General features: G+C 31.3%; 2 protein-coding genes across 6 annotated transcripts in view; one reads left to right on the top strand and one right to left on the bottom strand.

Annotated features, from left to right (window-relative positions):
- Nucleotides 1-3,458: 3,458 nt before the first annotated feature.
- LOC128176034 (uncharacterized) overlaps nucleotides 3,459-25,564 on the bottom strand; it is a 26,000-nt gene continuing 3,894 nt past the window's right edge. Inside the window, exons 2-3 of one of the 4 annotated variants that reach the window (XM_052842032.1) lie at nucleotides 23,926-23,977; nucleotides 3,459-8,967 (exon numbers count right to left, since the gene is read on the bottom strand). In XM_052842032.1, coding sequence (XP_052697992.1) covers nucleotides 7,946-8,967; nucleotides 23,926-23,977 — 1,074 coding nt within the window. In that variant the 3' untranslated portion in view covers nucleotides 3,459-7,945. Of the gene's footprint in view, nucleotides 8,968-10,480; nucleotides 10,532-12,595; nucleotides 12,763-23,925; nucleotides 23,978-25,564 lie in introns of those variants that run through there. The other 3 variants (XM_052842033.1, XM_052842035.1, XM_052842034.1) reach the window with 3 other exon arrangements.
- Nucleotides 12,961-25,564, top strand: part of LOC128176033 (PHD finger protein 10-like) — a 24,772-nt gene continuing 12,168 nt past the window's right edge. Inside the window, exons 1-8 of one of the 2 annotated variants that reach the window (XM_052842030.1) lie at nucleotides 12,965-13,018; nucleotides 13,146-13,183; nucleotides 15,013-15,915; nucleotides 16,227-16,364; nucleotides 16,889-17,010; nucleotides 21,515-21,598; nucleotides 24,841-24,908; nucleotides 25,284-25,352. In XM_052842030.1, coding sequence (XP_052697990.1) covers nucleotides 13,158-13,183; nucleotides 15,013-15,915; nucleotides 16,227-16,364; nucleotides 16,889-17,010; nucleotides 21,515-21,598; nucleotides 24,841-24,908; nucleotides 25,284-25,352 — 1,410 coding nt within the window. In that variant the 5' untranslated portion in view covers nucleotides 12,965-13,018; nucleotides 13,146-13,157. Of the gene's footprint in view, nucleotides 13,019-13,145; nucleotides 13,184-15,012; nucleotides 15,916-16,226; nucleotides 16,365-16,888; nucleotides 17,011-21,514; nucleotides 21,599-24,840; nucleotides 24,909-25,283; nucleotides 25,353-25,564 lie in introns of both variants that reach the window. The other variant, XM_052842031.1, reaches the window with a different exon arrangement.

Here is a 25,564-nt window from a genome sequence, read left to right as displayed (position 1 = left end):
TCTAGAATTTTTAATATAGATGTTTTAAATGCTTTGACATGCTTAATTGCTTTGATATCGAGTTACAAGTGAGTTACAGAAGTTAGAATCCTTTGTTTTGTAAACAAAGCTCGAGTCCTGTTAATGTCTACATGTGTGTTGTATTGGTATAAGTCTCAATCTAATGTTGCTGTTTGATGTTGAGGAAATTTTTTATGAACACATTGAATCAGTTTTTCTTGTTTCGACAAATTATTTTGTCAAAGAAATAGCAACTTCTTTACTTTACATTATTTGTAAACAAATATAAGACTCTATCTTTGTTTAAATAACAATGACCTCTTTCCTCTATATCACACGTGTAACATAACCTCTAACATTCAAACTTTGGTGAATCATTCAAAATACAAAATAACCTATTAAATACATATAAATCAAAAATAAAAATTTAGATGAACCACTAGTCATGGTAACATAGAAATAAAGATGTAAAAATGAAGAAAACTAGAAAAAGACGGCAACAATTTATAACACGTTACCCACGATGATTGTGCCAAGACATTGTTTTAAAAGTATCATTAATGTAACGATAGTTTACTACACATCATTTTAATCATTGAATTGGTAGACATTGGCTTCTCATTAATGTTTTGTATTTATCATAATGACTGTAAAAGAGAGAACTACATGTGAATATTGAAAATAACGAAGTGGAAAATTGGAGAACATAGAAAATTTTGAGACACTTTTAAAGAATGACTTTTACACATGTAATATGATACATGTACAGGGTGCCTCAAAATATCTTATATACATTTCGAAATTCGTATAAATTAAATAATATTTGCGCAAAACTTTTAAATTGTGACTCAAATAAAAAGTATAATCGTTTAATTATTGTCTACGTTTATTATTAATGCTTGCCTAGTACATAGAACTTTCCTATATAGTTTTCATTTTGTTTTTCTCCTTTTTAGCTCACCTGAGCTGAAAGCTCGAGTGCGCTATTTAGATCACATTTTGTCTGTCGTCTGTCCGTCTGTCTGTCCGTCTGTCTGTAAACTTTTAATATTTTCAACATCTCAAGAACCACTGGGCCAATTTCAACCAAACTTGGCACACAGCATCCTTATCCTAAGGGGATTTAAAGTTGTGAAAATTAAGGACCACGCCCTTTTCCAAATGGAGATAATTAGGAATTTATGAAAATTTTCGAGAAATTTTCAAAAATCTTCTTCCCACGAACCAGGAAAGCTGAAACTTGTGTGAAAGCATCCTCAGGTAATGTAGATTCAAAGTTATGAAAATCATGCATGACCCCCGGGGTAGGGTGGGGCCACAATGGGGGATCGAAGTTTAACATAGGAATATATAGAGTAAATCTTTAAAAATATTTTTCTCAAAAACTAATCAGCCAGGATAGCTGAAACTTGTGTGGAAGCATTCTCAGATAGTGTAGAAAAATCATGATCCCCAGGGGTAGGGTGGGGCCACAATGGGGAGTCAAAGTTTAACATAGGAATATATAGAGTAAATCTAAAATCCTTTTTCCCAGAAACTAATCAGCCAGGAAAGCTGAAACTTGTTTAGAAGCATCCTCAGGTAGTATAGATTCAAAATTCTGAAAATCGTGACCCCCGGGGGTAGGGTTGGCCCCAATGGAGAGGGGGGTCGAAGTTTTATATAGGAATATGTAGAGTAAATCTTTAAAAATCTTCTTAGAAACTAAACAGCCAAATGATTCTTTATAATTGATAAGACTTTGGGCCCAGGACAATTCTTCGGCCTCACAAGAAGGTGCAGAGTTTGATGTAGGTTTATATCTCATATATAAACTATTGTTAAGGATCTTTTTGAGAACTGCAAAACTCAACATGTAATATGACTATAAAATTATCCTGTTAGAAAAGGGAGTAATGATTATAAACATAAGAATATCCAGGGGGGAAATGGATTTTATTTATACAGGATCTACATGTATTATTGTACATTGTCCAGATAGTTTGTATTATGACTCCATTACGCTGATTTTATCATACCTGTTGTTCCTCAGGTGAGCGATGTGGCCCATGGGCCTCTTGTTAAGTTATCATATCACAAAATTGCCTCATATTTCGTTTTTTGAGTTGAATTTTATTCAAGATAAATTATACAAGAGGGCAATCATCTTCCGTTTTAAAACTGTATTGATCAAAACAGACTCCAGGTATTATAGTTGTACGAATTATGCAAAAAGAATACCCTGGGGAAACAACTTAGATTTTTTGAACAATGAGAAGAAAACGGGATCCATAGAGTGGCTGTTGAAAGGATTTTTACTCATTGACTTGACGGGGTCATTGATAATGAAGAACCTCATGTAGAGCACTCTCTTTGAATTCGTTCTGCTTTCGAAAACGATGCTCAATTTGTCAAAAACTTATACATTTATGAGAACGCATTATCAATCAATAAAAATTCACTTTCTTACGTGAGAGATAGATAGATAGATAGATAGATAGATAGATAGATAAATAGATAGATAGATAGATAGATATATATATATATATATATATATATATATATATATATATATATATATATATATATATATATATATATATATGTGTGTGTGTGTGTGTGTGTGTGTGTGTGTGTGTGTGTGTATCGACGATCAGCTATTTTACACATGACGCATGTTGCTGGTCAAGTATCAGGACAAAGCTTTGGTTTATTATCATTGTTATATTACTTACAAATACAAATACATTTAAGTCCATGAACAAATAAATTAGACAAAAATCGTCGTTTGACCCCCTCCTGTCATGTCGTAAATTGAATTTACCGAGTGACAGTAAATACAAAATTTACAATAATAAATACAAAATTTGCAACAATGTTGTAAATTTTGTACATGTATTTACTGCCACCCGGTAAATTCAAAATTTACGACATGCCGCGTCGAGAGTACTAGTATATACCCCGCGTGTTGGGGTTTACATGGTGAGAGTTATAGTGTCCTCTCCGATATATTTCATTTTATCAAATAAAATATACAACATGATATATATTTTATTTGATAAAATGAAATATATCGGAACGGACAATAGACTATTTTACAGTAGGGCAGTTGACAATTATCTAGACATTTGGCTGGCCAACTTTTAAATTGTGTGTTTTTGTAAACCTGCAGACAGAATCGAGCCATTTTTATTCACTTTAAGTCTGTTTTAGTCGGCTATATATACAGTATTGCAAAACAAAATCAACAAATATTACATTAATACCGGAAGCAAACATTCCTATGTTCTTAACTTTTGTTTTAAATAGTACTTTAATGCTACTTTTAGTAATAATCCTTTCCTTATTGACATGGAAATCAAGTAATAGCAATGTCGCGTTACTTTTCATTTTTGTTTTTATGTAATATCACCCTCTCACAGTTATTTTACATATATATTACATAATATAATGTAATTGAACAAGAAGACAAATATTTGTATAACATTTATTCTCAAATTGGAAAAAATCAGAGATCATACGCATGATAACGATATTTTATATCTAATTAAGATCTCTAAATCCATGAAACAAAGCTACACAATATATTGAAAGCACAATATTGAAATATAATAGTTACACAAAATAAGATTAACCCAAGAAAATTGTCTTATGTTTTCAGTCTTGAAAGAATAAAATTTTCTCTGTGGACAGAAAGAGAAACACTCGGCATATTGATGGTAGAAGCAAGACAAAACCCATAAAAAATGGTGGAAACATTCGTTGTTTGAGAACTGATTTACCAAACTAAAACGACTGACAAATCATATTTTCACACAATATTGAAGTCCTTGCCAAGGCAATATTGACAAAATTCTCTAGGGTTATCTTAATACTGAAGTCCATCTTTTCATCCATTAAATAGAGAGGGAAGAAAAAAAAACCAATCAAAATATTGCAAAAAAAAAAATAAATTTGAAAAATATTTCGTAAGTAATTGAACAAAGTCCACGCGCGCATGATAAATGAAGCAAGCAAACATTCCGTAACCTAGGCAAGTAATATGAATTGAAAAATCATGGGAGACAAAAAAGGTACAGGGTACACCCACAAAAAATTCCAAATGTTTAGTGTGCAAGATTGCAATAATTGAAGTTTCTGTATATATCGTATAGGCGCCCCAAGAAAAGTGTAAAAACAAAAACTGACAAGGTTTTCAAGGAGTCGGAATATTTAGGATTTAATTCTGCATTGTCACTGGATTTCAACTTGTAAATTATAATGTCATGTATTTAATACATCAAAAGAGCTAATTACAAAAGATAAAAACTGAAGGGGAAGTAATGTTCGTTAAAAAATGAACAAAAACTTGAACAAAATGAAGTAGGGGTGTGTTTCTTATCATGGGGTATCTTTGTTAATAATGCACTTTTTCAGTATCAACATTTGAAGTACACTTTAGGATCATAAATTTCCCGTTTCCTATTTTTTTCCACAAAAAGAGATTGAAATAATAATAATTAAAAAAAACAATATATATACGTTCCCACGCTCCAAATAAATGCCTGAAAATCATGACAAATCAAAATGTTCCATTAATTAACACTAAATATTTTAAGACAATCTTAATTACTAATTGCATAATGTTTTTTAAACATGAAATTTGGCAAAATTGACAAAACGCTTTGATAAGTACAGTTGATGGTAAATATTGGAAACATCCGACATAATTGATTGAGCTGAACCATCAGTCATACAACTTAGCAGAAATTTCACAGAAAATGTTACAGTATTGGTACTGGTGCAAAATTTCAAGATTTGTGAAAATCAATTAAATATTAATATTGATCAATTAATTTGCAAAATATATGCTTGTTTCAACTTTCCAACGGTCATTTCTTTTCCTTATTATAATTTTAATGTACAATATTTTGAGTAATTGTAAGTCACAAAAAAATTGAAGAAGACCCTAATCAAACTGCAGATTTTCGCTATTTCGATTCAACGTTAAATAATTTTGAACCAAAAATGTTGGGAGGAATTTATCAGTCTTTTCTGCTTGAAATACTCTTCTTCTTAGTTATGTTTAACTGTAACAACATTTTGGGTTTTTTCCTGAACTAAAAGAGATACTAAAAATCCTGCACTGAAGCAGAGGTAATCACTATGAGTAAATGACTCATTCTCCATCAAGTATGTTAATGTATATTGCAGTGCATAATTAAATACTAGATGTACAGAGAGAGAAAGAGGGGGAAAACTAAATTAATAACACAATCATAATTACATGCACAACACTGATTAAACATTGCGGTTGTAATGATACTTATATAGCACCTATATCCAATGATCTTAAGACGCAACACACATTACACGTAGACAACCTTGGTGAACTTTAGTCTTTCTCCAAACAAAAACATTTGAAATTGAAAATTATCTTCACGAGAAAAATAATAACGTGAGTTTTAATAAATACTAAATAAATTTACGCTACAAATTGTCTGCTTTCCTTATTTGTTGCTGTAAAAACCAAACAATTTTTATATACAGGGCTTTTGTACGATATATTTTAATTAAGTAACGTGTTTATAAACTTTGTAATTTTTTTTTCCAAAATCATAATGTAAATAAGATTTCTTTCATAAACATCTCATTCGCATTCATTAAAAGAGAGAACAATATACTCAGACAATTATTGGAAATATTTTTGTAAATTTGGCTATTTTTCTCGTTCATGAGAATATGCGCATCAAAAAGATATGCATCAGAAAGGAAAAATCTGGTAAATGTGATCACTGGTTTGGATAAAAGTCAAAGTAAGGAAATATAAAAAACCGGTATTTGTTCTCAACATTTTTACGTTGCATTTATCTAACGTAGGTTTGACTTCAATAAAAAAGATATTATATTCGAATACATTAAGGAATGTTATCTAAAATCAAATTTTAATATATTTGTATAGATTATTTTAAAAAATCAAGTTAGAAACTATCGTTGCATATATTCACAATATTGCAAAGTTGATACAAAACCCTCAATGTTAAACACTAGAATACAATAAATGACCAATCACACAATATTATGCTGATAAAGGGGGAGATAACATGAATATTGGCAGTAAATACTGACTTTTGGATGAAGCGCCGCCACTGCTAAATAAATTAATGCTTTAAGCATTTAAGAGTAAGACAAAAAAAAATAGTAAACAAAACAAGCAAATCTCGTGGGTGTTTTTTTTCACAAAGAAATAAAAAAAGGACATTTGTGAATTGCCATTTGCTCTATACTCAGATATTTTATATCGGACGAATATAGAGTTCTGCAACAATAACGATGCCATTATAGTTCACGTCTGTGTAACCAAAAAGCACATTGCCCAACCATTGAAACTGTCTTACAACTGAGCAAGTCAGTGATATTAAATTGCAATGACAATCATCAACCCAGAGCGAGGTTACCCAACCCTGGTATCGTTATTGTGTGCAAATATTCCGGCTATGGTTTTAAACGATGCAAAAGGACACAGAAACAAGGGGTGACACACACTGACTGGTCATACCAAAACACATCATATACAGCATCAACTATAGAACAATAGATAGGGGTAATCATATAAATCTAACAATACAATATGTCCATGTTGTGGGGGATATATAAGGCGTTTGACGCCCTTCACGTACAAGTATTCACTACCTCGACAAAAGTAACATAAAAACACGTATCATAACAACCATCTGTGTATTGTATAGGATAAAAACGGGATACGCAAACCATTTCCAAAACATGCATGAAAGATGAAATTCCAACTATTGTCTACAAAAAAAAAATAAGCAAAACTTTTTACAGCATTAATATGAAGGGGATCTGCGCTACACACTGGCACCTGTTTTTTTTCTGGCTGAATTCGCGTGGGGCAGACCCCGTTGTCCTCAAGGGGGAGGGGCGGGTAGGAAAATATGGAGCCTAATGAAAAACGTGGGTATGTATTTACACATCGATCTGCCAGGTCATTGTAATGACACCCTAGCAAACTGAGAGACAAAAAATGCTCTTGGAGCCAACGGAAACAAGACAAAATAGTTAAAAAGCTGACCAGATTGTCCCAAACATCACCGGTTCTTTGCGTGAACACTTTTTTTCAAAAAGCGTGACGTCACATACCACGACCAACACAAATACTGACGTAGAACACATATTTAAGGTACTTCGACCAAATTATCTTCTGTATCAGAAGTAAGTACAAGGTGGACCAAACAAATAAAAATCAGATTTAGATGCTGAATCATCAAAGGCACAAAAAAGTAAACAAATATTGTAATTTATACTTCAAAATAACCAACTGGTGTTTGCATATCTAAAACGACAATGCTGAACGGCTGTTTAGTTTTCCTATGATGCTTCAAAATTACAAGGATCAAAATCTGTAAGTATTAGAAGTTATTTAAATTTGGAACTAAAACTAAAACACATCAAATTAATGTTTTAGAATAAGTAAAACTTTAGAGGGAATTTATAGATAAATGGCCATTGTGATGTATAACAAAAAATGAACGGAATCCAAGCTTAACTCCTAATACAGCTGCACCGGTGTATTGGTAAACGAGAGAACCGAAGAAAAATGCAATTCTGAAGACCAAACATTTAAAACAAAACCATACATCGTTAAGGTCAAACCGGAAAACACGTGACAACGTAATGTGTACACAACAGCTGACTGGACAACTTATCTACTTCTTTGGTATTTCATAGATTCTAATTAAACTTATTTTCACAATATATAAACGAATACAACATTATACTATGCTATGACAAATACTAGATTGAGTTTGAGAATAGGTCATATTTTGGTAAAATTCCGTGATGCCGGCCTTAAGCTTTCAAAAAATACAAAGCATTCGATACTTTAAAATACGAAAGATTTCAGAACAGTTGAGAAAACAATGTATGCCTGCTACATGTTGCTGGGTTGCTAAGTGTTGTGGGGCTGCTACATGTTGTGGGGCGGTGGAGGGGGTGCCGTTTGGGTTTCGGGGCCGGGATAACTGGAATTTTGTTTCATGACCGCCTCTAACTTTCTCTCTAAAAACGCAACTCTTTCCTTTAGATAATGATTCTCATACTCAAGTTCCAAAGCACGTTTATAGAAGTTCCTTTCTTTCTCTTTCTTGGCTTCCCGCGACCGCCGGGCCGAGTCATTGTTTTTCTTCCTCTTCTCCCAATAGCTTGGATCCTTGAGATCAGTTGGAACTGACGACTTTTTCCGCTTGCAGATGAGTTTTCTGGGTTTGTAGCCGGCCACTGTGACCCCGCTGTTAATCATCTGGTCCACGTTGATATCTGACGGAGGACTACCAAGTGCTGTAGGTTGACTGTCGCTCGTTTTTGAGTCGCTATCGGACTCCATGTCAAATAACTTTCGCTCGGAATCCATACTCGGACTTAACTTGTGTGGAGTCCGATCTCGCATTTTGAAAGACGGTGGTGAATAAGGGCCCTCCTTTAAAGAAACATTTTTGCCGTTTCCGCTCCGTGTTGGTTCAAATAAATCCGTGTGTGTATTCAAAGCACAGTTGTTCCACTTGTCCTCAATCTCAGCCTTAAGGGCTATGTTACTGTCTGGATATTGTTCGTTGGAATATGTTCCATGTCGTTTGCGAAACTGATCTTGTGGGGGTTTAAAATAGCTATTCCCAAAATTCTGACCAAAGGTGTTGTTTCCGTTAATGCTGCCATTGGAGATGGGGTTGAAGCCGTTATTGTGGGACACGTTCTGGAAACCCCCACCCTGGTGAAAGTCTACAGGCGTCGGTTGCCCAGGTAACGACCAACAATCAATGCTGTTGGGTACGAAGCCTTCCTTTTCCATCTTCGCGAGTTGGGAAGACTGTGTCGTTCCTGGAAAAGCATCATACGTTGTGGGCCAATTCGGGAGATCGACTGTGTCCATCAGCATGGCGCCGGCCATTAGTTTTGAAATACTGCTATCCTCAAACTGTGGTGTTGACATACCTACAAAAGGGAAAAAACACGGAAATGATACTTTGAGTTATGCAATTAAATCATAGATAAAAGATAGCGATAAGGACTTATATAGCTATCATGTGAAACATCGGCATTGGATACCAGGCACTGGTAAGGGTGGAGATGATAGATTTGGTTTATGGTCAGATGTGCAAAATAAAATCACATGGGATCTCCTTTACGATAGCATAGGTCACACGAGTGCTTACATGTATTTGTGTTAGAGGAATTTAAATTGTCATTGTTATCATAATAATTAAATATAGTCATTGATACATATGTTTGATAACTGCGTTTTAAAAAAGAAAAGTATGGACTTGTAGAATGATTATGGGTTTTCTTTATCTAAAAATAATTTTAAAAAATCACAATTCTTATCAGATTTAGCAAACAAATAGCGAGGCACATATTGAATTACATGTATATAAATCCTTGTCTCTATCAATTGATTAAGATGGCCCACTACACCTTGAAATAGTTTCATAAATCAAAAGAAAATTACTTCATTATGATAAATATCATGATACATAAGACGCATATAAGTCAAATAAGCGAAAATTAAACAATTTTTAATTTAAAAAAAATGATTTTTAAAAAATAAATTATGTAAATATGAATAAAAGCCCCAGGCGGATTCGAAGTCATGACCTGCGGTACATAAACCCGATACATTAACCACTGAGCTCTGATGATATTCAACCAAACAATTAAACAAAACATTTAAATCACCATCTTGTGACGTGGTGCCTTAAAAATTAAAAGTTTTGATGTAGTGATGTACCTTAAGCTGACATTCATAATAGTGCGTAGGTGCGTAGTTTTTGTTATTTAATAAAATATCAAATTTACTATAATAAAAAAATGTAATTATAATACTGAAATCTTGATGATAAAATTACTATGATAATAACATTATTAATATGAAACTATCACGATATATAAATCGTCGTTCATGATATTAAGTATTATACAAAATTTTTGAACGGGGTTAATATCACTAAGTTTAAACAGGTTAATACGCCAATTGACACTCGTTAACTACAAATTTTCTTTAAAAATCCACCAAATCGATCTATGTTTCAATAAATCAATCACAATATCTTACACATATCAAGTGCGGGATTCGTGCACGATTAATAACAATATTATTTTATAAAACCAATTTTTTTTAGAGAGATTTGTATAAAACATTGCAAAAAAAAAAACATTCCATACCTCCATTTAATGATCAAAGAAAATATGCAATTTCTTTTCATTGTGGTTATTTGATAAACATACAAGTATATACGCCATTATGAATGAAAATAAATGCAAAAATTTATATCAATACATGCGTTGAATTGTAACATGTTTCCCTGATATTAGATTACAATGTACATTTAAGTGCATAAAAGGTTTAACGAAGGGCATTCCAAAGCTGGCCACAGTTAATGTGGATGACAGGATATTATAATAATATTAAATTCAAAAGTTTGACATAAAAAGTTGCTATGATACTTACAATTAAAGGAACAATAGTATTAAGCAACATAATTTGTCAGGAAATTTCAGTTTCATTTCCTTGGTGACGTGTGACAAGCACGTGATCAGTTTCAGCGAACAGCTTGGTGAGTTTTTATTAATGAATATGTATTTTTGAATTGAGAAGTAAAAAAATCAGGTTTAATATAGAAAGTTGTAAAAACTTGTTGTTTTTTTTCTGCATACAGCAAATGAAATGGAGATGCATTATATAACAGATTGTGTATAAATAAAATCGGAATAAGCTTGTTTGTTAAAAATCAAACTAACGAATTATAAAGTTTGAATTCAGTTTCTCCGATAGGTAAAGATAAAGATATTTCTTTATCTAATGATAAATTTGAGATTAAATTCTTAAAGTAAAATATATTCAAAATATCAACATTTTACTTCTAAACATTACTACTTTAAACAATAAAACAAGCTTTTAAAAAACCTATTACATATACGTACAGTGTTAATTTTGATAAAAAGTAACAATAGTCACAATGGATGTCGCATTAGAAGAAACCAATTTGCGATCCAGTTAAATACACATTAACTTCGTGAAATCAACATTGATATTCTACGCATAAAATTGACAGATATGAAATAAACATATCTTTAAGAATATATGTGAGACCCCCCCCCCCCCCCCCCAAAAAAAAAAACTAACAAAATTTACGTTCCTTCTGTGCATTGAGACTCAAAATATTTCACAGAAATTAAAAGTACATGTGGATTATCTTCCTTGTGGCAATTGGGGATAGAATTCTCAGAATCGTAAGGACCCCAAAAAATGATCTGGAGCTTTCCACGTAACAAATAAAATAAATTAAAATGAAATGAACTAATTTAACTAACGGTCGAAATGACTATAAGTGTCGATTTCGTTGTTTCCGGGCCACAAGAATTTTTATCATCATATTTTCTTCCATTTATTTTCTTGCCGTTAAAAAAAATATATAATTTATTTTCAATTTTCAATATAAATACAACTTGCACACGATTAACGCGTCTAAAAATCATTATAGCGCTTATATAAGTATTATATTAATCTTTTATCCACTAAACACTTCATTTCTGGCACTTCAAATTTAATTGCATATCTTTGATACAGAAACACACTCATCCCATAGTTACATAAAGATTCTATATTGATATATCACTTTTTTTGGTGCGAAATAAAACTTTTTTTCCTTGTAGTCAACAGATGCTTACCCAGTTTTTTTTCCCCGAACAGAGTGGGCAAAGAAGGTTCGTTAGTTACCACAGATTTTCTTTGCGAAACAAACGTGACTTTATGAGAACCAAGGATATGATGGAGGGATATAGATTCCTGTGTACAATGTGCCCATTATTCACCATGTTAAGTTATTTATTGTATTATCATCTTGAAGAAAATAGGGCCAAACAAAAACAAGGGTATTAGCTTAAAAAAATATAACCAAAAATAAAATCGAGAGAAATCCGTTTAATTGAATTATTTTTGACAAAAACATTACTATAGCTAGTACAGCAAAAATTGATTAATTTGAAATATTTAAGAACTAAAATTATTTCATCATTTTTATATCCCCAAAAATGCCATTTATTTCAATTTGTTATTTAAACTAACGCGTGTTAAAAAATTGCAGCAATGGTAATTTACGATATTTCGAATTAAATTCAAATTTTATAAACCATTCAAAAACTGTTTAATGCATATAAATTTGATAATATGAGAAGTGAAGGTAGAAGTGATTTTTCTTAAAATAATACAATCAAACATGATAACTTATATCACAACGCTGTTTCATTTCGTAAAATTGAGTGCTAAAGTTTCTGCAATATTTGGATGAATACATATTTTAAATTATCAAACAAATTGGAATGAAATTTATAAAAAGTATTTTTTATGTTCATGCATGTTTTGTGGAATGCTTAGAAACCCATAATATTTATCAAAATATAAAATTAAAAACCAATCTCAGATTTTCCGAACTTGCGCTCGGAACTGGAAGCTGGATACACACTTAAATTAATAATTAATTTTAGCGCCGATTTTAATCCACGTTCAATAAATAATTACTTACTTATCACATATTATTTTGTACATTTAACGTCATTTACGCACCTGTTCTCTTTACATGCGTAAATTTCGCAAGCAGAGACTCGGAGAAAACGTCATCGCCACGAATCGTAATCGGCCAGGCGTAGTGGCGATTACGGGTGGCGACACTGTCCCTCTAGCGTGACCTTTTCACAGCAGAGTATCAAATGGACACATTCTCCACACAGAGTTATCGTTCCTTTTCTCAATTTTCTTGTATTAGTTTCGTAAAATGATTTAAGCATTCCTTTAAATTTTTTACACCTGAATGGGTAAATATATCAATATTCATATGAAAGAGATAAAAGACTCTGAAAATAACTTTCACTTTGGCTTATAGAGTGAACAATATATGCCTAGCTTTAGTACTCTTTAGCATTTGAAGATATATAAGTAAGTTGTAATGGCGTCTAGACGGTGATTTTTGTCTATTGTTAAATTTTGCAAGTAAGATTGAAATGAACCAGGTCGTTATTATGATATTTTTCTAATGGAATAGTCTTGGATAACATTATACTGATTATATATAGCATTTGCTCTTTTACATCATGTCTTTATCTTTGCATTCAGTTAGAAATAACACAAGATGTTTCCTGCAAACTCGGGACTTTTGTAAGACTCCAATCTGTCTGATATTTTCCCTTCTTAAATAATTTATTCTTAGGGAATGATAACATTAAGAAAATATTTATGATGCTTCTTTATCATTTGCTTTTAAATCATACCATTGAATCGTAGAATAAATGGACAAACGTTTTCACCAAAACTCGTAGTAGTCTGACAAAAGAATGACGAGGCAAAGTAAATCTACAATTTGAGCACATAATACTCAAAATTAATATTTCTTGCTCTTCATTACTATTTAATCGACAATAACAGTAATTCTACAACCCCATCTATGTCATATGATCATTGATGAAAGCTTTTTCTGCATTCTATGTCTGTGCTTTATACAATGTACTTGCAAGGATGTATTGAACACAGCATTGGACCAAATAAATTAAACAAACTTATTTATGATTTTATTACAACAGAAGAATTACAATGGAAGATATCAGCTGATATTAGTTGCAAGGGCCTCAAGCGTTGTTTAAAAATTTCATTAATGTTATTGTACTCAAGTACATATTAAAACTGCATGGTCTGTTTAAGGCATCTCTTTTCTCAATGTGTTTGTATGAAGAATTTCTTGTGAATTATACATCATTCACATTGAAAAATGCAGACAAGTAATACTTAATATTAACAAAGAGAAAAGGGGTTCATTGCTTATTCTTTTGAGCTATGTGACATGTGGAAAATTTACATATTGCCCTTAGAATATGCTTACATTCAAAGATGAAATCAATTGCATATAGTATATAGAAATTATTTTACTCTAAGAAACCTTCTGCATGAAAAATACTATCCCAAAACATTTTCTGTCTATTGATATTAAATTTATTTTCTTTTGGGAATTTCATAAAATAATATTTTTCTGTGCTGATTAATTTAGATAAATGCATTACTAGTATTAATAATTTTAAGATTAAATTACCTGTATGCTCTGAGCTTGAAACATGATTAGTAAGATATCTTAATTACTAAAATTCATTTTACAATTTTATTCTTACATAACATAATAGTACCATTGCCTTTTTTCTTCCATTTCTTTAACTTACACTAAAGAGGAATATTTTTATGGATCGACATTCATTCTAAAGTTCTAATTGCCCTTTGCACAAGTGAACTCAAACTTTTATTTGTACAATTTAAAATCTTTGTCGTCCAAATTTAAAAAAGCTGTTTATTAGAAATTAGGTTGTGCTGGCCAAAGCTTTGATATTTTGTGACAAGGAATAGGTCTATGTTTTGCTATGAATTGAGAAACCACAGATCTTTTTATAAAGTTTGCTTAAATAAAATGATGAACTTTTATTCACCATTTTCGATGCTTACATGATACAACTTTTCTAGAAATGCTACCTGGAGGAATTAAATAAATGCTTAACAATAAATATTTACCATATTTGTCTGGCATAGATGTTTAAATTGACTATGAAATAGGCCCTAGATGTTTACCAGTATATTATTTTTAAGCTGAACTATTACTTTGTCAGATTAGACAAGAATCTTTATCACTTAAATTGCCAAAACAGGAATTTTAATTGTCACGAAAAATCAAACAACTGTTCATGTCTGTCCCTGATTTGCATTTTATTTTTACAGTAGTTGAAATTATTTTGAAGTAAACAATGACATACTATGCTGATGTAATAAAATTATGTAATTTTTTGTTATTTCAGCATTGTTTATTTGAAAGAAATAAAAGATATGTTTTTATTTTTGGAGAAATGTTTATCAAGTTAAAGGCTTCAGTAGTGAAAGATATCAAAGGATGTTAAGTGCAGGTACATATTAAGAATTTTTTAAACATAAATATTATGAACATTATTCTTCAGAATGGAGAATGTTTCATCTCTTAAACAACCAGAAGGAAGTTATATAACTTCAAATTATGAAGCTTCACAAGCAGCCCAGCAAGGAAACCAGTCACTTACTTCTCAAGGGGTTGACAGTTCTGTACGGGTGCCACATGATGGCGAAAGGGCATTCAAAGCAATTTCGGAAGGAAAGGCATGGTCAGACAAAGCAGTCGTGCTGGAAAACAAGAGTGCGTCTCAACTGAGCACAGGTTTAAGTCAACTAGGTGATTACTCTTCTGGTAGCGACTCCGAGGAGGCAGAGAATTCTAAAGCTGCAGATGAGGCCATTGAATCCAGAGTTGCAGATTGCCAGAACAAATTTTCCTCTGAAACTTCAGAGCAGAGTAAAGTCAGTGGTGGTGATTCTAAAAAAGTAATGAATATCGATGAAGAAGCTATGGAATGTACAGAGACCAAAGAGGAAATTGGTCAACAAAGTAAAGAACTTGAAGCAGATGTCACCAAATCACAAATCATTCAAGACAAAAAGGAGGATGCGTCGTCCGACAAAGATGACGACAAAAAATCAGAGATGGAGCCTTCACAAGATGTTTCTCCCTCAATACTAACAGACAGGGACCAAGACCTTGCAGACCCAAAAGCTTCAGCAGAAAAGTCTGATGTATCTGAGCTAACAGCTTCAGAAAGAAGTAAGAGGTCTGAATCAACTGGGTTTGATGTGCAAGACCCAGTGGATACCCCGGCCATAAGAAAGCCTTCAAAGGTGGAAATGATCGACGAAGAGTCTAATGCCAGCTTTATCAAACTAGACGGTAAAACAAAGGATTCTCCCTTGAACTTTGATGTTCCACCCTCTCCATACGGAGTGTCAGAGATCTCAGAGACACCCGGACCAGGGACCCCAGCCTCTGTTGTCAGGTACTGCATGAACAATTGATTCTCACTTAAATTTCATTGAAAATTTGTATAGAAATAGCACACACATGAAATTTGACGAAGACTTTATGTCGAATTTAAAAGATGTCACAGTGGTCCATCAGAAATAAATATCTTTAATAGTGGAAATTTCATGTAAAATTAAGTAAACATAAAATATTTTATGCTAAATTCTTGTATGATTTAGATGTGTTTACTCTTATCACATGAAATTTCTGCTTGAAAAAAGAATGATGGTATTTCTACCTGTCACTAGACTATAATTACGATTTGTCTTCTGCCTTATTTGCTAGCAACGGAGACAGTGTTTCCTACCAAGCGTTTGACAACTTTGGACCTCCTACTCCATCGTCAGTGGCAGATAACTCATCGATGGGACCAACTCCCTCAAAACGGTCCAGACTGGCTGTTTACACGCCCAGCCAAGAACAGTAAGTGTGCCTTGCAGAGTAAAACACACTTTTAACAAAGTGCCAGGGAGAATGGCAATTTTGCTTTGTTATAAATGTAATTCGTTATATCTGTCAAGTTTACAACTTGTAATAAAGTCATGGGAAATGAAAATAGGCATCAATTCATTATAAACATGTTCGCTATAACCATGTTTTACTATAATACTGGTTTATAACATTTCTCTTTCCAGATGATTCTTACAAACAAAATTTATGGAATTTTTTGTTTTAAAATCTAATAATTGAAATATGATTTTGAAATTTTGAAGCTAAAAAATTTTGAATGAAAAATTGATACCTGTACATTTGTATGGAGTTTTAAACAACAACACTTGAAAAAAGTGCATATAAACTCACGGGTCTGTAAAACCAGAGAAAGTCTTGCATAATTCTATTGAAATTAGATAATGTGCCCATGCAGTATAAGCATATGCTGTTGTCATATAATTTTTATATAATTTTTATGTATACAGTTTTAAAATGTTCTGAGAAATTTATTTCAGCATCACAGCCAGTAAGTTATTTGAATACCAATGGCCAACAGACGGATCAGGAGAATACTACATGCTACAAGAACAGGTCTGCGAATACCTGGGAGTCAAATCCTTCAAACGGAAATACCCAGGTACTAAAATTATAGAATTCTTGGCAGAATGGGTCTTAGAAAAATAGAAGTGAATTGGCAAAATATGTCTGAATTATCCAGGTACTAAAATTATAGAATTCTTGGCAGAATGGGTCTTAGAAAAAAAGAAGAGAATTGGCAAAATATGTTTGAATTATCCATGTACTAAAATTATAGAATTCTTAGCAGAATGGGTCATGGAAAAATAGAAGTGAATTCTTGGCAAAATATTGTCTGAATTACCCAGGTACTAAAATTATAGAATTCTTGGCAGAATGGATCTTAGAAAAATAGAAGTGAATTCTTGGAAAAAAATATATCTGAGAAAAACTGAATTGAATTTTTTGAAATTGACCATAAGAGATAGCTTAGGTTGTGCTTTTTTTCTGTTATTAGTGTAAACATTATTCATTGCATGAAAAGAAGAACATGGATACAATACATTTTAAGATGAATAAGAATTTATGCAAATGGATTCGAAAACATATTAATCTGTTTCCTTAGATTAATTACATTGATTAAATAAGTAGCCTGCCCAGCTGGGTAATAGGTCAGTAAATTTTACATGTATTGTGAGATTTAGAAATTTAAGTAGAATAAAATGTCATTTAGGTTTTTTTTTAATAACAATGATTAATTTATTTAAATAATCTTATTGTTTAAAACAGTTCTAAAATTTTATTTTGTTTTTAATGGCATTCATTTTATATTACTTTTTGGGTTTCAACTGTTTAGCTTATGTCTAATCTTTTAGTACATTTAATATAATTATATATAAAAAAAAATCTGCATTGAATACAAATCATCTTATGAATGAATGTTTAAGGGTAATCACATTGTTGATTTAATGAATATCTAACCTATTCTATTTGCATTTTCAGTATATTGTAATAGTTTAGAAACTTTAGTTCACAGAAACTGTAGCTATGAGAATCTTTCCTTGAATGGAATGTTCCAAAGGGTGTCAGGAGGAAATGTGTGTCATCCTTGAATGCTATTATTGTTATACATGTATCTAAATATCAGTAATGATATATTATTAAACTATTTCAAAATATTTGGATAGGTATAGATTTACATCTAAATTTTAGAATTGTTTGAAAAATATTTATTATTCAATTTCATGTAATATTTTTTAATTACTAGTACAAGTTAATGATGCAACTGTTTATTATTATGATTAAGTCTATAGCTTGTATCAGGTGATTACCAAGAATTACATGTAGATGGTAACTGATTCTTTCAAACCTGGTTAATTGCAAAAGGCATTTCCATTTTCAGACTCTTTTGATTATAATATTTCAATTTTTTGTAAATCCAATATAAAAAATAAAAATAAAATACTGGTTGAAAAAAAGAAAAAGTGAAAATTGTATATTAAAAGCATGTTATAATGACATGGATTTTGAATATTAAACATGAATTGCACGCCTAAGGCTTGGGTGACTTGTATGACGGTAGTTAAAAAGAACCTGTTATTATAGATTAAACATACATTAGAATGTGCAATGTATTTAAACAAAAAATTATATCTGATATACTGTAAATTCTGTATTTATGCAAGTACTTAATTCCGTGATTCCGCTGTTTTGAATTAAATCATGAAAATATAAAATTGCGAGCACCAATTTTTTGTTATAATTTAATATACGGTAGTTCAAAACTACCTGAAAAATAAAAGGGAGATTTTAAAATCTGCAACGATTGCTTCTCGCAATTTTATGCGGATATTAATTCCTAGCATTTAATAAGGAATCTACATGCAGTATATGGATCGCAAAAATGCTAATTAAATAAACCTTTGATCGATTATTTTTGTTTACTATTATACTGAAGAGGACCAGTTCATAAAAAAATAGTAAAGTCTTCACATGATTAAAATTGAAACAGGGAGATATGATAATGTACCAAGAAATACAATGAACCAGTAATAGGAGATGTGATTTATTAAATTTTATTAAAAAAAAAAGTTTTTTAGATTTACTACTGACGTATACCAAGTGTATTTAAATTTATCCAATTGTTTTGTAGTACAAACACAAAAGAAACAAGCAATTAAGGGAAATATCTGTATTTTGCAAATAAACTTAGATCTCAATATTTTAAAACTACATAAAGTCTGTTGCTATTATGACAATATGAAACAAGTAGCGGTATGTACCTACTATAATTTATATACTAGTGCTAGCTTTTGTCTATGAAGTCTGTACTCATCATTATGTTATTATCATAATATAAATTAATATCATATAATCGTAAACCTATGAGATGATTGTCCTACGTAAATAAAGAACTTGAACTCCAATAATATAAGAATATACCAATATTATAAGAATATAAATTTGTTTCATTTAACACTCATCGTTCAAAAGATAACGAATGTAATACTGGTAGCTAAAAATACAGAAAATTGTGCATATTCAGATGCATAATAAAATTACTCTTTTTCTCAATAAGTCTAATAGCCAGAGTTGCAAAAACTTGTGCAAATGCAGATGCATAATAGAATTACTCTTTTTCTTAAAAAACGTAATAGACAGAATTGCAGAAAATTGTGCATACGTACGCAAATGCGTAATAAAATTACTCTTTTTTTAAAATAAACGTAATTGCTATAATTGCAGAAAATTGTGCATATACAGATGCATAATAAAATTACTCTTTTCTCAAAAGTTATACAAAAACACAACCTTACCTTAGCCTGGCATAGTCAGAGATTTGTGTTTGTGCTGAATATAATGCCCTTTATTGTGTAATTTATATTGGAGGAAAAAAATCAAGAGTCATTTGTACTGGCTTCAAAAGCTTGGGAAGGTTATTAACAATGATGAAAATAAACAGAATTATGTCTTGGAATTATTTCGTAATTTGAATCAATTCATTGGTTCTTAAATCTGAAGTAATGATGATAATGAAAATCAATACCATGGCCCGGGGTCAAACATTAAGAATTCATGAAGAAGTATTTACTTGTCACTTTTTGAAATAAGCAATGTTATTTTCTTTGGTAATTCACAGTTCTGCGGAATTCACCCCCTACCCCCTTACAAGTTCCAGTGATAGATTTTATTGAAAACTGATAGACATTTGTGTGAACAAAGAAAAGTTTAACTTGTAATGAAAACAAAGTGAAAAAAAAACCCTGTATTATATTATCATATATTTGTTAAACTTATAATTTCTAGTGTCCAATCAAATGATAGGATATTTTTTTTCTAATAATTTCCTTTTTTGATATGCTTATTTGATGCAAATAAGCTAAAGTTGCAGATCTAAAACAATCTGTGCACTAGCTGTCAAATAAAATTAAGTACTTGGCTAAATGGTTCTTAATGTTGAATAAATTAAATTTAGAAGCAATTGCAAAGGACTATATGTGGTATTATGCATTTCTCGCCTTCAGAATTAAAGTTCTATAGAGAGCTTTAAAAATAAGGTTGAAGATAGTTAAAAGCATATTAGAATTAAGTATGTAAAAAGTGATCTCCCCAGTGATGTCATGATACAGAAATGTTGCCGTGAAGATTGTTTTATTTTTTGGTTAGATTATTGTTTTTAAGCCAAATATGGGTGTTTTCCGATGGTTTTTTAACTGGGAAACATAGAGCGCATGCGTGCTCAAGGAACACTTAAAACTATGATATAAATATTTATATGAATAAAAACATATGTTAAAACTGTACTTGAGCTGACTTGTGCTCCATACTTCCTAAGGCAAAATATGATGGAATATGACAATATTTCATTAGTTTGCAAAATCGCAGGGATTATCCCACTTTAGTGACGTCACAGATGAACAGCTGTTGGACAAAGATGACAAATTTTAAGGACAATGTTATAGACAACCTCTGTTTCAGGAAGATTTGATTTTGATATGATGCTATTTTAAAATTGGTAAAATTGGTGGGGGGGGGGGGGGGGGGGGGCAGATATTTGACATTATCAAATGTATTCCTTTGTCCTTTTCTCCCAATCTTACTCTTGAATAAAAATGAAAGAAAGTGGTGTTGAACTTCTTATACACTAACTTAATAAACTTACCATGCACATTAGTACATGTATATTACAGTTCATTTTCCAGTGGAAGTGCATTGCTTTTCACTGAATTTAGACTTTACTGGTAATTATTCTTTTGCAATTTTAGATATATTGGTAAAATTGTGTTGAGTTGACAATGATGTAATTTCTTCATTCGTTTTATGCTAGCAATTCATGAAAAGGAAGAAATTCTATCTTTCTGTAAATTCATTTTTAACAGAAGATGCTGTCAAATAGATTTCTTGTATGCAAATACATTTACCCTAGTATTGCTGAAAATTTTGACAAGAAATTGAAATAAAAATGGATTTATAACCATAAAGTTTTAGAAGAAAAAGAAAAGAAACAAAGCCATTTTCTGTTACAGGTTTTCAGATGACATAACAAATTACCTAACAGCTAGTGTGTGTAACTTTAGACAAGATAATTTTGGGGCCTCTATGATTTTTTTTATTTTTATTTACAGATTTGTTCCGCAGACAGGTGGACATTAAGGAGAGAGTGTTTCTGATGGATAAAGGCGTTGTTACGGAGGGGCAGGCTGATCTAGGTAGGTGTAATGCTATGGCAAAAAATAACTTGGGCAATAATTTCTTTTATCAGTCATTTTTTAAAAAATTCTCCAAAAAAAATTAAAAATTGATTGGTAGGTCGAAATAAAAGAAAATTTAAAGAGACATTTTTGCACAAAATTTCATAAATGTATTAGTGATTTAATCATCCACCTCAATTTCACTCCCAAAGACATTGAAAACACATCAAATGAAAACCCCTTTTTAAAAAACTTGTTCAAATTTCATTATCTATACGCTGATTTTTTTTAATGAAAAAGTTTGATTGGCTAAAATTATTCACCTGACTCCACAATTTTTTTTATCTTCAAAATCTTGAAAATTTTGGTCGTTTGATCTTTAAAAAATAACTAATAAAAAAAGCGGCCTTATCTATTATAAATGTAGGTAGGTCCATGTACATTTAAGACAAAGGCAGTTATACATACACCAGGATGCGCTAACAGATTAGTGCACGATGTTTACTGTTGATCAGTACATTAAATGGTTTTAAATTACAAAGATTTAATTAGTAATTGGAGAATTCTTCTTATTTGAAAATCAAAGACACTCATCTTGATGTAGCAATATTAAGCTTATCTATAAGGGCAAAGGTGCTAATATCAATGGAGAAAAAATATAAACCAACTGATCTGGAGTGATTGAAAGCTGAACTTGGTTGGTAAAATGTTTATTGAATGACAAGGAGACTGGATTTGTAAAATGCATATGTCAGACAATATTAAGTAAAAGTACAATGTATTTTCTTAAATGAAAAAATTTGAAAAGATATTAGTATGAGAGAGAGAGAGAGTTGTATTTTTTAAAAGGCACTTTTGCTACCAATGAATAAGCAATGGAATGTCAAATAACACAGTACTATCTGTGAGTTGCACTTATCTGAATCAGATATAATAGTTTAAACAAGTTAGAAACAAGGTTGTCAGATTTTATATTTTTATAAAAAGAACTGTGGAAACAAGGCCCAAAATAACTTAACACACGTAAAACAACATCTGGAGTAGTTCCTTTTTAAGTGGACATTTAAAATCAAAATTACAGCTGGAAACTTAAGTCTGAAAAAAGAAAAAGTGTCCAGATGTTTTGGGCCCCTTCCCTTTTCTTGTAAACAGGAAATGCTGTAATATGGTTTGCTACCCCCAATGATGAGGTTTTGTAAAGTGTTTATTCATTGATAATGTGGTAGACACCAGTCTTTGAATTATGAATTTGGCATTAAAAAAAAGATTGTCCCCAAAATGCCCTTAAACACTATTGATCTGCCTCCTTTCAAATTTAGGAAATTAATATTAGATAAATTAGAATTGATTTACCTCAACAATCAGAATTTGCACTTGTGTATTTTACCCCATAAAAGTAAATTGCATAAAAAAACTGATTTAATTCAACTTACAATTTAAACAAATATGATAAAATCAATGGGCCTTTCAACTTACCAGAGGCAAACAAATTCAGGGTGTTCATTCATATAGGCAATCCTTGATTTAGAGTCAGTACCCCCAACTAAACCCAGCAATTTTATAACCCACCCATCTCTCTGGGCAGGAAATGAACATCTCTTTGAAATCTAATATTCATCACTATCGTTATTATATATTACAAATTTTCCGTGAGAGCCTATTATGTACGGACACAAACAAGGTAGCGGGACTCAAGCTGAGTCTGTTTGCTGTTTGAAATTGGATAAATAGGACTTGTGGCATTGTGGCAAATCCCAAATGCTGAAGTTGTAGGGTGACAAAAGTTTTTATTTTGTGTCAATATTGATATTTCATTTTTTGGTTCATCATTTTCATGTTTTTACAGAATTTCATGACAACATTTTCCTTTATTTGCTCTTTTTTGTTCCATCTTTTTTAGTTTAAATCTCTTTCTTTCTATAAAATTTTCCTTCTTAGCCATACATTTTCTTTTTTAAGCTATATAACTTAATTTTACTGGAAACACCTACAATAACTTAATTTCAGAAACTGTTATTTCTTATTTTTTTCTAAAATATTCTTAGCTTTATTCATTAAACAATTTACCACAATTTTAAACAATGGTACATCAAAATTAAGATTACATTTGACTTATATTTTATTCGATTTAATGTTTCCGTATTTCACCATTTGTTTTATTAATAGTAAAAGTTGGTTTTTAAAGTATTAAGAGGCTAGAATTAAGGAATTTTGAAGCAGAAAGAGTATTGCACAGTCCATTATTTTCTAATATTTTTTTTTTGGCAAACCTATTGTCTTCATGCCCCAAAAATCAGATAATATGAGAGAGAGAGAGAGAGAGAGAGAGAGAGAGAGGTTTTCACCTGTGAAGGGGTGTGACATGTTCTCTATGGGAAACACAGCTGTTGATTTCACCTAGAACAAAGACAATCAGATAAAACTCAATAAACAAGGAGGAAATCCTGATGCAGCCCTGGGTACCCCCCCCCCCCCCCCCCCCAAGTCAGGACTGACATTGTTAATGTGTCTATCATATTATCAAATTTCATTTCATGTTTACACCAGGGTTGAGGGAACAGTGTCTCTAATTATCAGCATATCTGATATCAAATGTGATCCTGAAGTCATTATTTTACATAGGGTACCCCACCAGCAAATCATTACGGACTTGAATTGAAAACCCTTTTTGATACATACTGATAGTTCAAATCATGGTGTTACAAGCTAGTGTGAGTAAGCTAATATAGATTGCATAGGAAATATTAAACTGTTGCTTTTAAAAAAAATCAAATAATATGATGGGGCAATTTTATAAATTTTAAGTATTTAGCTTAATAATCAGTTTATTTTTGGAATTTTATTGTGTGAAAAAAATTAATCATAAGTGTAGTGCTTTAGAGCATCTGTGTGTGCATAAAGTCATGTGATTTTTTTAGAATATGAAATTAAATGCATGTATAGTTACCCCCTCCCCATATATACATGTAATTAAAATTCTAATCTATAATGGGAGGAACCCCAACACATGTCCAAAACTTTATTTTATTTATTTTATTTACCAAAATTTTAATTTTTGACTGTGAATATTATACGTAGCATCATATGTTATTTAAGGGTTTGAAATCTTTTCAATTTTTATGGTATACTTATAAGATATTAGTTTATCCCCCTTCAAAAAACAAATAAGAAATGAAAAGTTGCATAAAAGAGTATTTTTTAGATCCACATGTACCAGCAATTCTGCTTTGTATTGATAACTTTTTTATCTTATTATTTAGGTTTGACGGCACTAAAGAGCGATGAAGTCTGTGACCTCATGCATAAAGACTATCCCGAAATGTATCAGGTACAGTCGCACTAAAAGTGAAACTTAAATTTCAAGATCATCTCAGTCAAGTAGAATTATAGTTATTGTTTTATAATCGTAATAATCTATATTCTTATTTGAATAACACTATTGACTGCATGTATACTTCCGGTAAATGCATCTTGATCAAATTGATACAGTGAGGGGATATGCCTAAAACGTTCTTTATATCAAGTGGTTGTGATGTAATGGTAAGGAATTCAAAATTGAGCAATGCACACCATACTTAAGTTCTTCACTTCTAGACGATTTATCTATAGATAAAATTGTCTAGCTTATTCCATATTTATACATGTTATTATGTATTTGTTAGTAGACATGGATTATTTTAATATTTTACTTTTTTTCCACCAGGAATATGCTGAGGTGTTACATGAACGACAGAAACAGAAAATCAGTGAAAAACACAAAGAGTATGAAGTGGTAGGAACCGCCTTATCTTCTAGAACCATTTTAACAAGAGCTTGGACTTTGGGTAGTTGGTGTCAAACAGCATTGTGATGTAGGCCTGTCTGTTTCATTTCTGGCCACTCAGCCATGGCTCTTTGAAATCAACAAGATTTGTCTGGCTTTTGAGCTAAGACTATGCAATCTCAATCTCTCACGATTTCAAAATATTATAACTGAAATGTTTT

This window comes from Crassostrea angulata, chromosome 3 (genome assembly GCF_025612915.1).
Source record: "Crassostrea angulata isolate pt1a10 chromosome 3, ASM2561291v2, whole genome shotgun sequence".
NCBI lineage: Eukaryota > Metazoa > Mollusca > Bivalvia > Ostreida > Ostreidae > Magallana > Magallana angulata.
This window is presented reverse-complemented; position numbering and strand designations above follow the sequence as displayed.